This window comes from Cololabis saira, chromosome 3 (assembly GCF_033807715.1).
Source record: "Cololabis saira isolate AMF1-May2022 chromosome 3, fColSai1.1, whole genome shotgun sequence".
NCBI classification, from domain to species: domain Eukaryota; kingdom Metazoa; phylum Chordata; class Actinopteri; order Beloniformes; family Belonidae; genus Cololabis; species Cololabis saira.
In genome coordinates this window covers 37,993,838-38,006,381 of record NC_084589.1, presented here as the reverse complement: position 1 = coordinate 38,006,381, position 12,544 = coordinate 37,993,838, and the positions used below count along the sequence as shown (strand labels likewise).

The 12,544-nt window shown below is 42.7% G+C and overlaps 1 protein-coding gene across 1 annotated transcript in view; it reads left to right on the top strand.

Moving 5' to 3' along the window:
• smg5 (SMG5 nonsense mediated mRNA decay factor) overlaps window positions 1-12,544 on the top strand; it is a 32,361-nt gene that overhangs the window by 9,381 nt on the left and 10,436 nt on the right. Inside the window, exons 5-13 of the mRNA XM_061717442.1 lie at window positions 1,485-1,574; window positions 1,832-1,921; window positions 3,279-3,357; window positions 4,288-4,413; window positions 5,087-5,155; window positions 7,001-7,239; window positions 8,700-8,837; window positions 9,748-10,665; window positions 12,320-12,489. Coding sequence (XP_061573426.1) covers window positions 1,485-1,574; window positions 1,832-1,921; window positions 3,279-3,357; window positions 4,288-4,413; window positions 5,087-5,155; window positions 7,001-7,239; window positions 8,700-8,837; window positions 9,748-10,665; window positions 12,320-12,489 — 1,919 coding nt within the window. The remainder of the gene's footprint in view (window positions 1-1,484; window positions 1,575-1,831; window positions 1,922-3,278; window positions 3,358-4,287; window positions 4,414-5,086; window positions 5,156-7,000; window positions 7,240-8,699; window positions 8,838-9,747; window positions 10,666-12,319; window positions 12,490-12,544) is intronic.

Sequence of the window (12,544 nt, the reverse complement as noted above, 5' to 3'; positions counted from 1 at the left end):
CAGCAGAAGCATACTTTTCCCGTTTCAACATCCAGCAGCACTTCAGCAGACTGATTTGTACTTTAGACCACATTGAAGTAAAATACTGGTTAAAAAGCAGTAGTTTTGTTTGTTAGAAAGGATTTCTGAGGCTGGTATCTCCTGAGCCAAAGCTGTTTGATGTTCCCAGTGTTGTGCAGGCCTGGATGTGTCTGAGGAATTCCTACAGTGATGGATAATGTTTGGTCCTGTCTTAGTGAGACATTAAAAGACATGGCAGGGCTCCAGACTAACTTTTTCCACTAGGAGCACCAGCACAAAATTTAGGAGCATCTATATCGACAAAACATATGAATAATTTTGTCTATATTAACTGCATTACTGATAATTTAGCAATAATTACAGACAATTTACAGTAATAACAATGTACTGCTTTTTCATTGCATCAGCAATAGCACCAATGAACTGCGCACATGCTGTGGATTTATTTGAACTCCGTTTTTTTTTGTTTTTTTTTAACAGTTCAATCAGGCCCCTGAATTTTGTGAATGGCAACTCTTCCTTGGCGATATGATAGGCTGTATTGAATTTCATTGTCATTTCAGCCTCTTCTGCAGACCTATTTTTACTTGCCTGCCTCTTAAATGATTTGGGCAGCGGCGCTTTTGCTCCATCATTGCATCTGTCCCTGCATCATTTATGCCTGATGCTGTTGATGTGCTTAAACAGCGTTTCATGTTTGAAGTGAAGTTTTCCTGGCGAATTTCGGACCGCACTGAGAGCAGTACATGCAGGACATCACTTTCTTTTCTTTACAATATCTCAACCACGTACATGCAGTGAGCCATTCTTGTCTGAAATTTTGGAAAGATTTTGGCTTTTTTGGTGCTGGGACATCACCTGCTGACTCTCGTTGACTATCGTTGTCAGAAGTTTGGGAAACTGGCACAGGACTGACCGAGGAGCTTCTGGATTATTTTTACTTGTCAAAAACTCATCTATATAGTTTGTTTCATAGCATCACTTTATGGTCAAATGACACAGCACTTTCTACTTGACACCTACTCCTGAATCCTGTAACCCCTAATCTTCCTAATCGCACAGTGCACACGTACTAAAAATGCTGCTCGTTGCTATGGTTACTGGCACCCCCCGCCTCACAGTGCGCATCCAGACACATATGACAAGCACATACACACACACAGACACTTGCTTCCGCTCCTCCACAAAATTATGTAAGAAAGAAAGAAGAAAACGGGGGAGAGGGGTGGATTTGTAAGTCGCGCTGGTGCTCCTAGTTAAAAAACTATGTTGCACGGCCTCCAGAAAAATAGTTAATTGGTCGCAGTCTGGAGCCCTGCATGGAAAGCTCTTGCTTTTTCCTTGTATCAAGGTGTTATGTGATTAATATTCTTAATTTCTGCTAACAGACTAAATGTGTAAACATATTTCTGCCGCTTTCGTTCCCCAAGCTGTTCTCACACTTGCATAATTGTTCCCGGCAGGTCGGAAGAAACCGGTGTCTGCCACTCCCAAGGAGATGGAGTGGGCGCAGATGGCCTGCCATCGCTGCCTGGTCTACCTGGGAGATCTGGGTAATAACGCGTTAATAGGATATTTAATGGGTTCATCTCTGTACCAGGCCTGAAGAGGTGTGAGACAGCTTGTGTTTGTCATCCTGTGTGGGGGGAGCTTGGCTTAGCCGCATACAAGAACTCAGATGAGGTTTGATGGATTAGTTTATGCACGTGGAAATGCTTTGACTGTCTGTTTATTCCTTTCTGATTTTAGCTTTTATTTACTGTGTGGCTATGTCATTTAAGATGCTTTTCTGGTCTTGCGTCCCCCTCAGCCCGGTACCAGAACGAACTCGCCGGGGTGGAAGCTGAGCAGTTGGCCGAGCGGTTTTACCATCAGGCCCTGTCAGTGATGCCACACGTAGGTGAGTGACTGTAACCTCAGGTGTGGCTGCTCATCCTGCACAGGTGTTCACCTAAGACGAGATATGTGATGTAGGGCTGCAGCTATCCAATATCCTAGTGATCGATTATTCTATCAAATATTCCATCGATTTAATCGGATAAAACTTACTTTTGCTTAATTAAAGCTAAAGATAAGATAGATAAGATAAGATATCCTTTATTTTTTCCCTCAGTGGGGAAACTTATTTTTGTTGGCAGCAGTACACTTAGCACACACATGCAGGGGAGGGGTAAAAAGACTAAAAAGTCAGAAATAAAAATATATATAAAATATGTATAATCACAGAAATATAAACAGTATAATGCAAACTAGTAAACTGTTTGTTAAATTTTCCAATACAAATAAATACAATTATTTCAAACTTAACATTTCCGAGACATTAAATAAGTATCAAAAGTAAAAAATATTCTTAAACACTGCTTTTAAATTGTGCAACTTCACATTCAGAACCAACACGTTATCAACAGAAATGCTTGGCTGTGGACCGGGACTCAGAACAAGAGTCTTACACAAAGTGGGCCTGACCTTCATTTTTAATTTGAAATAATCCCACACCTTCGACATCTTGTCTCTTCCTTTTATTTCTTTCTCTTTGCTGCGTTTTCTCGTTGTTGCTGTCACTGAAGCGTGACCACGTCTTCTTCTTCCGCTTTATAAGGGACACGTGTGTTAGCACGTTGAGTCACATTAAAAAGAACCAGTTTAAATGTATGTTTTTATTTAAATGAGGCTTGGATGCAGAGGAACTTCCTTGATCATTTTTTGTAATCGAGTTACTCGAGGTACTCGAGGTGTAATTGCAGCCCTAATGTGATGCCTTTGTGCTTCACAAGCAATCAACATTTTTGTGAAGGGTTTGGCGATTGGGACCGAAAATAAAAAATCATGGAGGAGAAATCTGCACCCGTGCCTGAAGCTGTACATGTTATAGTGAATTTGGCTAAAGTGGATTATTTAAACTAATAAACTCGTTGGTAAGCTCTTTAGTGCAGATATATCAACATTTGCATCTAAAAATCTTCATACACCTATCCTTTTATCTTATGTGTCTAGCAGTGGACAATCTAATGCTCCTCAGTCCTCTTTTTTTAATTTATTTTTTAATTTATTTTCTATTCATATAATTCTATTTTATCTTTTATATGGGTGTTGGTTTTTGGGGTGTTTTATTTCTCCTTTCTTGGTTCTTGTATATGACAGTACTGAGTGAGTGAGAGGGAACCTCCCAAAGGGATTAATAAAGTCATCTGAATCAGAATTTAACTTAATTCATCAATATTAACTTGTTCGTCTATTTTATTTTAATATATCTGCAGGAATGCCTTTTAACCAACTGGGCACACTGGCTGGGAGCAAGTTCTACAATGTTGAAGCAACCTACTACTACCTGCGCTGGTGAGAGACGACATGTCTATGGGGGGTATTTGTGTGCTGTGTGGGTATTAAAGTGAAGATGTGTGTTTTTAATCGGGACTGTGCAAGTTTTTCTATGTTAAATGTTGATTTTATTATTTAAAGCATTTCGAGTTACTAGTGTATGAAAAATGCTTTATGAATGAAGTTTGATTTGATTAATGTGCAGTTACAAATAGTGATGCACCGAATGTTCGGTAACCGAAATTGTTCGGCTGAAAATAGCAAAAAAACAAACACTTTTGGTGTTCAGTGGAATAAGTGGGGAAAAAAACGAACAATTAATAACGGCATGTTTAGATGATGCAATCGAACAGCGTGGAGGGAGGGGCGTGCAGTGTTAAATGCAGCAAACATGTCAGCATGTCAGATCAATACTTGGATGTGGGGAAAAAGCAGAGGACACGAGTTGGATTTGGGAAAGCCGCTTGGTGATGGAGACGGTCACGGGACGCACAGCGCAGAGAAAAGCGCCCGTACTACCGATACGAGATCCTCAGACTTTTAGTCGACTGAAACTTGACATTGATATGACGAGATCCTCCATGAAAATAACCAAGATTTTTACAATTATTATACAAGGCTTCCAATTGCGGAGATCAGCCCTGCCCCACCGCGACCCGATTATTGGATTTGAAGAAAATTAAAAGGGTTATGAGAAAAAATACAATAAGTACAGTAAGACAATTTGTGACTAGCGGGTATTTCACTGCACATTTATTTGATTTATGCAATGGTGAAAAAATTGGCAAAATCAATGAAAAACTGCGGTATTATTCGGTATTATTCGGTCAAGTGTTTATTATTATTTTCGGTTTCAGCCACAAATTTTCATTTCGGTGCATCACTAGTTACAAACGGTGGAAAACCTTCAAATGTGACTCAGAACTGATGTTGAATCCCTTTGTTTAGTATCCAGTCAGACGCGCCATTCGACGGCGCTTACGGCAACCTGAAGCGCCTGTTTGACAAAGCTGCCAAGATGTACCACCAGGTAAAGAAGCAGGAGATGAAGAAGCTGTCTCCGTCTCGGCAAAGGTGAGGGGAAACTCTGACGTTTGTATCACAGCCCGCTAACAAGTCCTGTTGGATCCCAGAGCGGGTGAACAATTGTCTTCTGGTCATTTTTCACATGGGTTAAAATATGCCTCTTCTATTGTTACTGGTGAAAGTCAAATGTCTCAAATGTTTTGCCTCTCAGCAAAATTTTTTTCGCCTGGAACGTCACTTATCTACCGACTCATTTAGCGTCCTGCTCAAACACAAAGGCAGAGCAACCACTGGTGGGAAAGAGGCATCAATCTGCAGATGAGATTAGATGATTGATGACCCCTTGGTGGTAAATTAGATTGTCGACCCAACAGAAGTAACGTGATCCAGTTCAGTGGAAAACAAATACAAGCAGGACTGAAGAGCGTGACTTCTGGAAGAATGAAGCCAATAATACTAACTTACTCTGTAACCATGTGGACAGAGAACAGTGATGTCTTTGTTGGGTTGAAACATCAGTCTGTTGTGGTTCAGAGCCCACCCTCATCTCTGATTCATGAATACTGTTTTGTTCCCGTTTAACATATTCTTGGATGATTGTTCTCTCACAGTTGCCTCAAACATAGATGCATTAAATAGATCCTTCATTGTGGAAAACTTATTATTGGAAGTCGTTATGTCCTAAAGTTGTCCTTAAAGCCTTATGATTTCTTTTCTGTAGATCCAAAGATATAAAGCGGCTGCTGGTGAGCTTCATGTACCTGCAGAGCCTCCTGCAGCCCAAGAACAGGTGAGTGCTGAGCTGCCTCTCTGCTCCCCACCGGCATCGCCTGTCCCGTCATCCGTGTTTATGGTCGTATGACGGCAACAATTTTCAGTGAAGTTTTAATTTCCGATCATTAATCCATATAGTTTGTTTGTATCTTAACCAAAATCCAGACTTCATATCGGATCAAATCTGCTTCTAGATTCTCGGTTATCCGGATCATTACATCCCAGGTGATTATACGGACGGTGCCTGGACTTGTTTCCTTGGATGTTGTAAATTTTTTATCTCGTCAGTTCTGACAGACGAGTGTAGAGTTGCAGGATTAAACCTGGTCTTTGCTTCAGTGTGGGACTGATGACGGAGCTGCACTGCAGCGGGAATCCTGCTCCACAAGCATCTCCACAAATGTCTGCGAGCATCAGGTCGACGACGTGGACCACAACACATGTGGTTGCTTGCTTGGTAGCATCCTTCCTTGTTTTTCCTGCTACTTCTTCGTTTTAATGTCGGGACGTGGTAGTTTAGTGGCTACAGAGGTGGGCTTGGGTCTGGAGCAATGGCAACCCCTGAGCAAGGCCTTAACCCTAAATCCATGGTGTGTGTCTCAGATGTTCGTCACTTTGGATAAAAGCGTCTGCTAAATGACAGTAGTAGGGTAGAAAGATGGATTTCTGAAGAAAGCGCTTAATGTTTGTTGCAGCGTGATGGGAACGACAACAGTAAAGCAACAAAGACAGGCCCTCCTGGTGTTGTCAACTGGGAGTTTATCCACCTTGTCACAGAATCTAAGGTGTGAATGTCTCTGTAGTCTCCCGCAGCTTTGTAGTTGTTAGAAGACTACGCCCCTCAGTTAATGTTACCTGTTATTACTTTTTACTCCCCTCTCCACCCATCTGTTTTCTCCGTCCTCGAGAGTGTTCCTCGTCTCCCAGCAGACGGCTGAGTTTTAACCAAAGGAGCTGCTCTGCCTGTGCTTTCTTGAGCGTTTGTTGAGGGGTTTATGGCACTTTTCCACTAGTACCTACTCTGCTCGGTTTGGTTCTTTTCCACCAGGGGTCTAACGTGCCGAGTAGATACTTTTCTGTAACTACTCTGCCGAGGTTTTAAGCGTCTGAGTCGGCTGTATCTGACGTCATCACACTACAGGCCACCGATTGGTCGGGGGGTTGGAGTCAGACGTCAGCAAATATTAGCAGCTAATGATGCTGTAAGGACCAATCACCTCCCAGAATGCTGATAGAACTGCTTTTTCAGAAACATCATGCAGCAGAATTATCAAACAGATCCAGGGCAGCAAATGTATGAAATCACTTTTATTTTTTAACACTGCCTTTTTATTTTTTCCATTTTCGGTCTATTTCGGTTTTTAATTTTTGAGAATTTGGGGTTTTTAGCATTTTTTGCAAATGTGACCCCAAGACAGTCTATCAAGTAATGAAATATAGACAATGTATGCAATTATAACTGAAAGCTTTAATGTTTTCATAGCCAAACATATTTAAAAGGCAAAAACATATCACCAGTTATTCTCGTGTCCAACAAAACATTCCTTTTTTGGGCAGAAACAAAAAAAATGTGTTTAAGTTTTAATGTAATAATGAAAAAAAATCGATCTTTAGACATATGAATCGATTTTTAGGAATTAATATGAAAATCGATTTAGAATCGGAAAATAGTTGTTTTTTTTTTTTTTTTTTTTTTTCTCAACACAGGACTAGTCCTCGGTGTGCACTCTGGAAAATGCTGTTTATTTTTCACGTCCTCTGCTGGACTCGATGCTGCCGTCCACTGAGCTCTTCAGTGAACAAGCAGGCTTTAAATGGTGTTGAATGTGTGGTTTTACTGTAACCTCCTCTCTCTTCCTAGTCTGATGGAGATGGAGCTGACGTCGCTCTGCCAGTCGGTGCTGGAGGATTTCAACCTGGTGCTTTTCTACCTGCCGCCCCCGACCCACGGAGGAGCTCACCCCGGCCCCAGCGAGGAGGACGAGGAGCAGCACCAGCACCCGCAGCACTCCGACAGCTCCTGCACCGTCCTGCCCGACAACCTCATCTTCAAGATGGTGGTCACGTGTCTGATGGTGGTGCACAGCCTTAAGAGGGGAGGTCGGTACTGCTTTTTGGTTATCTGCAAGTTAACAGTTCTCTTTTGCACATTTCAAGCTGTTCCACATGGTTGCCGTCGTGCAGGAGCTCCGGTCGGCGTCTGCTCTGCTTCACACTCTAGATGCAGAGCCGCGCCGCGGCCACAAGGGGGAGCTGAAGCATCAGAGTTGTTGCATCTGTTCTGAATCTGCAAGATGCTTGAAAACACACACCGATACTATTGTTGTTTCTGTCAGCTTGTCTCAATTTTAGTTTTAGTCTAGTTTTTAGGTCAAGCTATCATTTTAGTTTTTATTAGTTTTAGTCACGTTCATTCTCCTTTTAGTCGTGTCAAGTTTCAGTCGACTAAAAATGAAAAATTAGCATTTTAGTCTTATTTTAGTCAGAATTGTCCAGGACCATTTTAGTCTAGTTTTAGTCAAAGATTGTATTTAGCCAAACCCATTTTACAATTCAAACAAGGTTATTTTATTATTATATTGTTACCTTATAGACTTAAGAATACATTCATTCCAGATACAGAAGACTCTAATTTGAGTTTACAACATATTTATTTTTCCGCATTTCTCCCCATCTTTTTCTTTTTCGACGACACATTGGGTTTTTTTTTTTCTACGTCTATGTAGGAAAGTGTATCCAAAGATGGTTTCTTCTTCTTCTTCTCCAGCCCCAGAGCAGATCCCTGCGTTTCTCTATGTAACTTCGTTTTTAATTGACGTGAACCTAGAGCTCTGCGTTAACGGCATCAGCCTCTAACTCTGCAGCTGCATCCTCTATGATATTGCATTATATATTTAATTATTGTTATTGTCACATGACCAGCATTTTCGATGCATCTCGTTTTCCTCCGGTGATAAAGTTGACGACGATATTTAGTCTTAATTTTCGTTGACGAAAGCAACTTTTCGCTGCTCATGTGATCCGCCTGTCTCCCTCCGTATTCTCTGGGGTTGGCCGATGTAAACTACCGTATTTTGACGACCATACGGCGCGCCGTGTGGAAAGGTGCACCCTCAGTTTTGTGTGTCATTTCTGTATTTAAAACACACATACGGTGCACCAACCGAAAAGGCGCCGTCTACACACACATCAATGTGAACATGAACTGAAAAATATTTAAAATAAATAAATGTGCTTGAATTCCCCTTTGCTTTTTCATTTAGGAAGTACACAGTATTTCAGTGTCAACAAAGGTCGGCCTGTTAGATTCTGAGCACATAATTGTAGCTTGTAGGTAGTTATTTTAGATTTCTTAAAATGTAATACTGGACCTCGGTTGGACTGGTGGGACAGCAGCGGGAAAAGTCCCTTATTTTTAAATCCAAAACTTGACAGGTATGGCCTCAAACACAAAAATGATTAGAAACGGTCTCATCATCAGTCTTCATGTGTTTTTAACTTCAATGTGCTTCACTCGTCCACATTTCCTACTAACGCATGTTGATGAACTGTTTCTGCAGGATCAAAGCAGTACAGCGCTTCCATCGCTTTCACTCTGGCCCTGTTCTCCCACCTGGTGAACCACGTCAACATCCGGCTGCAGGCCGAGCTGGAGGAAGGGGAGAGCCAGGTGCCTCCGCTCCACACTGACGCCGCAGGTGAGCAGGAACCAGGAACCAGGAACCCCCGCCCCGTTTCTAGATCGGAGGCTAAACGTCTCGTAAATCAGCACCAGCGTCTCGGCTCCACCTCATCCTGATCAGCAACAGTGTTTCCTCTTTCGTTATCTGAGTTCTGCCTCAGCGAGATGTCAGGAGCAACTTAAACTTGGAATGATTTTATTTTTTTTCATGCCGATGTAAAATCGGCTGACTCAGCTTTCACTTTTTTTTTTGTCTGCATATATATTAATGGTTAATACCATGTTGGTAAGAACCTAAGGCATATATATATATGCATTTTTAGTATAGAATATATATCATATATATTTTAATATACCGTATATATTTATTTTATTAATATATACAGGACTGTCTCAGAAAATTTGAATATTGTGATAAAGTCCTTTATTTTCTGTAATGCAAAAATGTCATACATTCTGTATTCATTACAAATCAACTGAAATTTTGCAAGCCTTTTATTATTTTAATATTGCTGATTATGGCTTACAGTTTAAGATTAAGATTCCCAGAATATTCTAATTTTTTGAGATAGGATATTTGAGTTTTCTTAAGCTGTAAGCCATGATCAGCAATATTAAAATAATAAAAGGCTTGCAATATTTCAGTTGATTTGTAATGAATCCAGAATGTATGACATTTTTGCATTACAGAAAATAAAGGACTTTATCACAATATTCAAATTTTCTGAGACAGTCCTGTGTGTGTGTGTGTATATATATATATATATGATTTTTTTTTTTTTTGTGGATTTCAGTGTTTTCTGAGTTCTGCCTCAGCGAGATGTCAGGAGGAACTTAAACATGGAAAGATGTATTCGTTTTTTTCAGGCTGATGGTAAATCTGCTGACTCTGCTCTTACAACAAACCCGTTTTTTCTGTCGTCCAGATGATTTGGAGATGAAGGATCCGTCGGCTCAGCCGACAGACATCCCCGAGGAAAGGCCGTTGCAGAACGGCTCGCTGGAGCAGGACGACGAGGACAAAGGCGTCGATGGCTGCGTCCGCCTCGCCGGCAAGAAGCAGAGCAACGAGGAAGAACGGAGCAAGGCGGAGGAGGAGAAGCAGAGGCAGAAGAAGAAGTTCACCCGCCTTTCTCGACTCCGCCGCCGGCGCTGCGCTCGTAAAGACGGCGGCGGGGAGGACGACAGCGACCTGAGCGAAGGCTTCGAGAGCGAAGAGGATGAGGACAACGACGAAGAAAGACGGAGCCGTGCTGATTCAGCAGTGGAAACGGAAACGACGACGCCGACGACAACAACGCTCAACCCCTCATCCGTCAAGAAGGAGGCGAAGAGAGAGGCGGTGGGCGAGGAGGGCAGCTGGGGGAGTGGCTCGGAGGAGGAGGGAGGAACGGCCTTCGACGTGGAGACGGACTCGGACATGAACAGCCAGGAGTCCCGCTCCGACCTGGAGGACATCGAGGACACGGACAACGCAGAGGCCTCCGAGGCTCCGGCCCGGGAGCAGCCCGAGGAGGAGGAGGAGGAGGAAGAGGAGCAGGCCAAGGAGGAGGAGGTGAGGGAGGAGGAGCCGCCCCCGGCCGCCAACGGGCCCCTGCTGCCGGCCGACTCCAGCATCAGCAGCAACCTGCAGGCCATGTCCTCGCAGCTCTTCCAGGCCAAGCGCTGCTTCCGCCTGGCGCCCACGTTCAGCAACATGCTGCTGAAGCCGCCCGCCTCCCCGTCCCCGGGGACCCCCACCCCCACCGAGACCTCTGCCCCCCCCTCCCAGGAGACCCCCCCTCCTCCCGGGGAGTCGCCCCGCGACATCACCCCTGGTACTGCCAACGGAACCAACGACGATGGTAACGTGTGTTTAACCTCAACGTTACAACTTTAACCCTTCATGACCTACCATAGAACCATTTTATTTTTATTTGCTATGCATCAAAACAACCCATATAATCCAATCTTTAATAATCTGGATGTTATAAATCCCTACTAGAGGGCTGGATTGGGATTGACCCAACACAAATCTGGCGAGAGCAGGCGGTTTGGTGCGGGCGGCTAAAAAAAAAAACCCTGCGGGATCAGAATATAGTCTAGCGACAAGATGGAAATCAATGACGTGGAAAATAAACCTCAAACAAGGTCTTTACAAAACAAAGACAAAGCAAGTCAGATATTTTGAGAAACTGCGTTTAGTGTCTGTGGAGCATCTTGGAAGAGACGCAGACGGTCAGCAGCATTCTCTTCCTCCACAGCAATGTAATGGCCAAGGGATTAATTTGTTAAATTCATTTGTTTAATTCGTTAGCTTTGTTTATATTGTGTTATTTATTAGTGTTATTGAGCCACTCACAGCCTACTCTCGTTGCTATAACCTCAATCACATAACTGATGTGTGCAGGAAAGACGAAACAGCTTGTGCGATAACAATGATGGATTTGCATCTAACTTTCAGTCAGGTGAACTGATGAACTATGAACTGTCAATTATCCATCAAGCTCCACAATTACCATGTTAACATTAAATCAGATAGATTTGTCAAGGAAATTTCTCTTGCAGGATGAGAGAAGACACAACATCAATGTATCTCTATTATTGTGCGCCATGAATTCTCAGAGTTTTGCGTATGCTAACGGGAGTGTAACACACACGTTGCGGGTGCGGGCGGTAAAGGGCAGAAATGCAGCGGGAGCGGTATGAAGAAAACAGTCCGCGCAGGACTCAAGTCCATAATAACTAAATAAATAGCTAAAAAGTGCAAATAACTACCCCAAAAAAATGTAAATAGTTTTTTAATTTTACACATACTTTTCTAAATACAGAAATCCCACATGATGGTGGTGTCCATTGACATGGTGATCGGAGTAGTTGTTCAACAACGTTAGACATCATCTAATTTATGCAGTTACAGTATGATTTTGATTATTATTATCATTATATTTATCTTCATTTAAAGGGAAAACCTATTATTTTCTGGCGGGCGGGTGGGCTGGTAGGTATAGTGAGTGTGTAGTGTGTGTATGATGGGTGTGGGTTGTCGCTCTTTCGCGAAAATCTCTGATAAAAAGCACGAACAAGAGCGCAAATTCAAACCGACTAGTTTCCCGGGGGAATGACGTCACTTCCCTTTTTGTGGGAAAAAAATCCAACCCGATGACACGCTGACAACGTGATGATGTACGTCAACGTAGGATGAGCTGTGAACACGTACCGGGTTATAAATAACCCGCAATGTCAATTATGGAGATTTCCGTGTGGCAATTTTACTGGATTATTATGGAAATCTTCCCATAATAATGTGAATTTAATGGATTAAAACAGCTCTCTGGGACACTAAATGCAAGAAGAATTATTGCTCTGTTTTATTTTTTGTACGTCTTGAAAATCAATATGCTAACGGGAGCGCCGGCGCTCCAGCCGCTCATAAAGGGTTAAAAGATTTTCTTGCCTGTTTTTATTCTTCAGAATTCAGTTTTTCACGCTCACACTTGTCTCCCCTCTTGTGCTCAGACTTGAACTCTGATTCAGAAGAGAGTCAACACAGCGCTCAGTCGGTCCATAGTGAGAAAACGCTGGTGGAGAAGCTGGAGATCCTGACCAACCAGGGCCTGATCCAGGTGGTGAAGGTGTTCGTCGACTGGCTCCGGACCAACACGGACATCATCGTCATGTGTGCGCAGGTGAGGCGGACGAAGCAGCTTTATTTAGTTAAACCAGACTTTGTTGGAGCGTGTT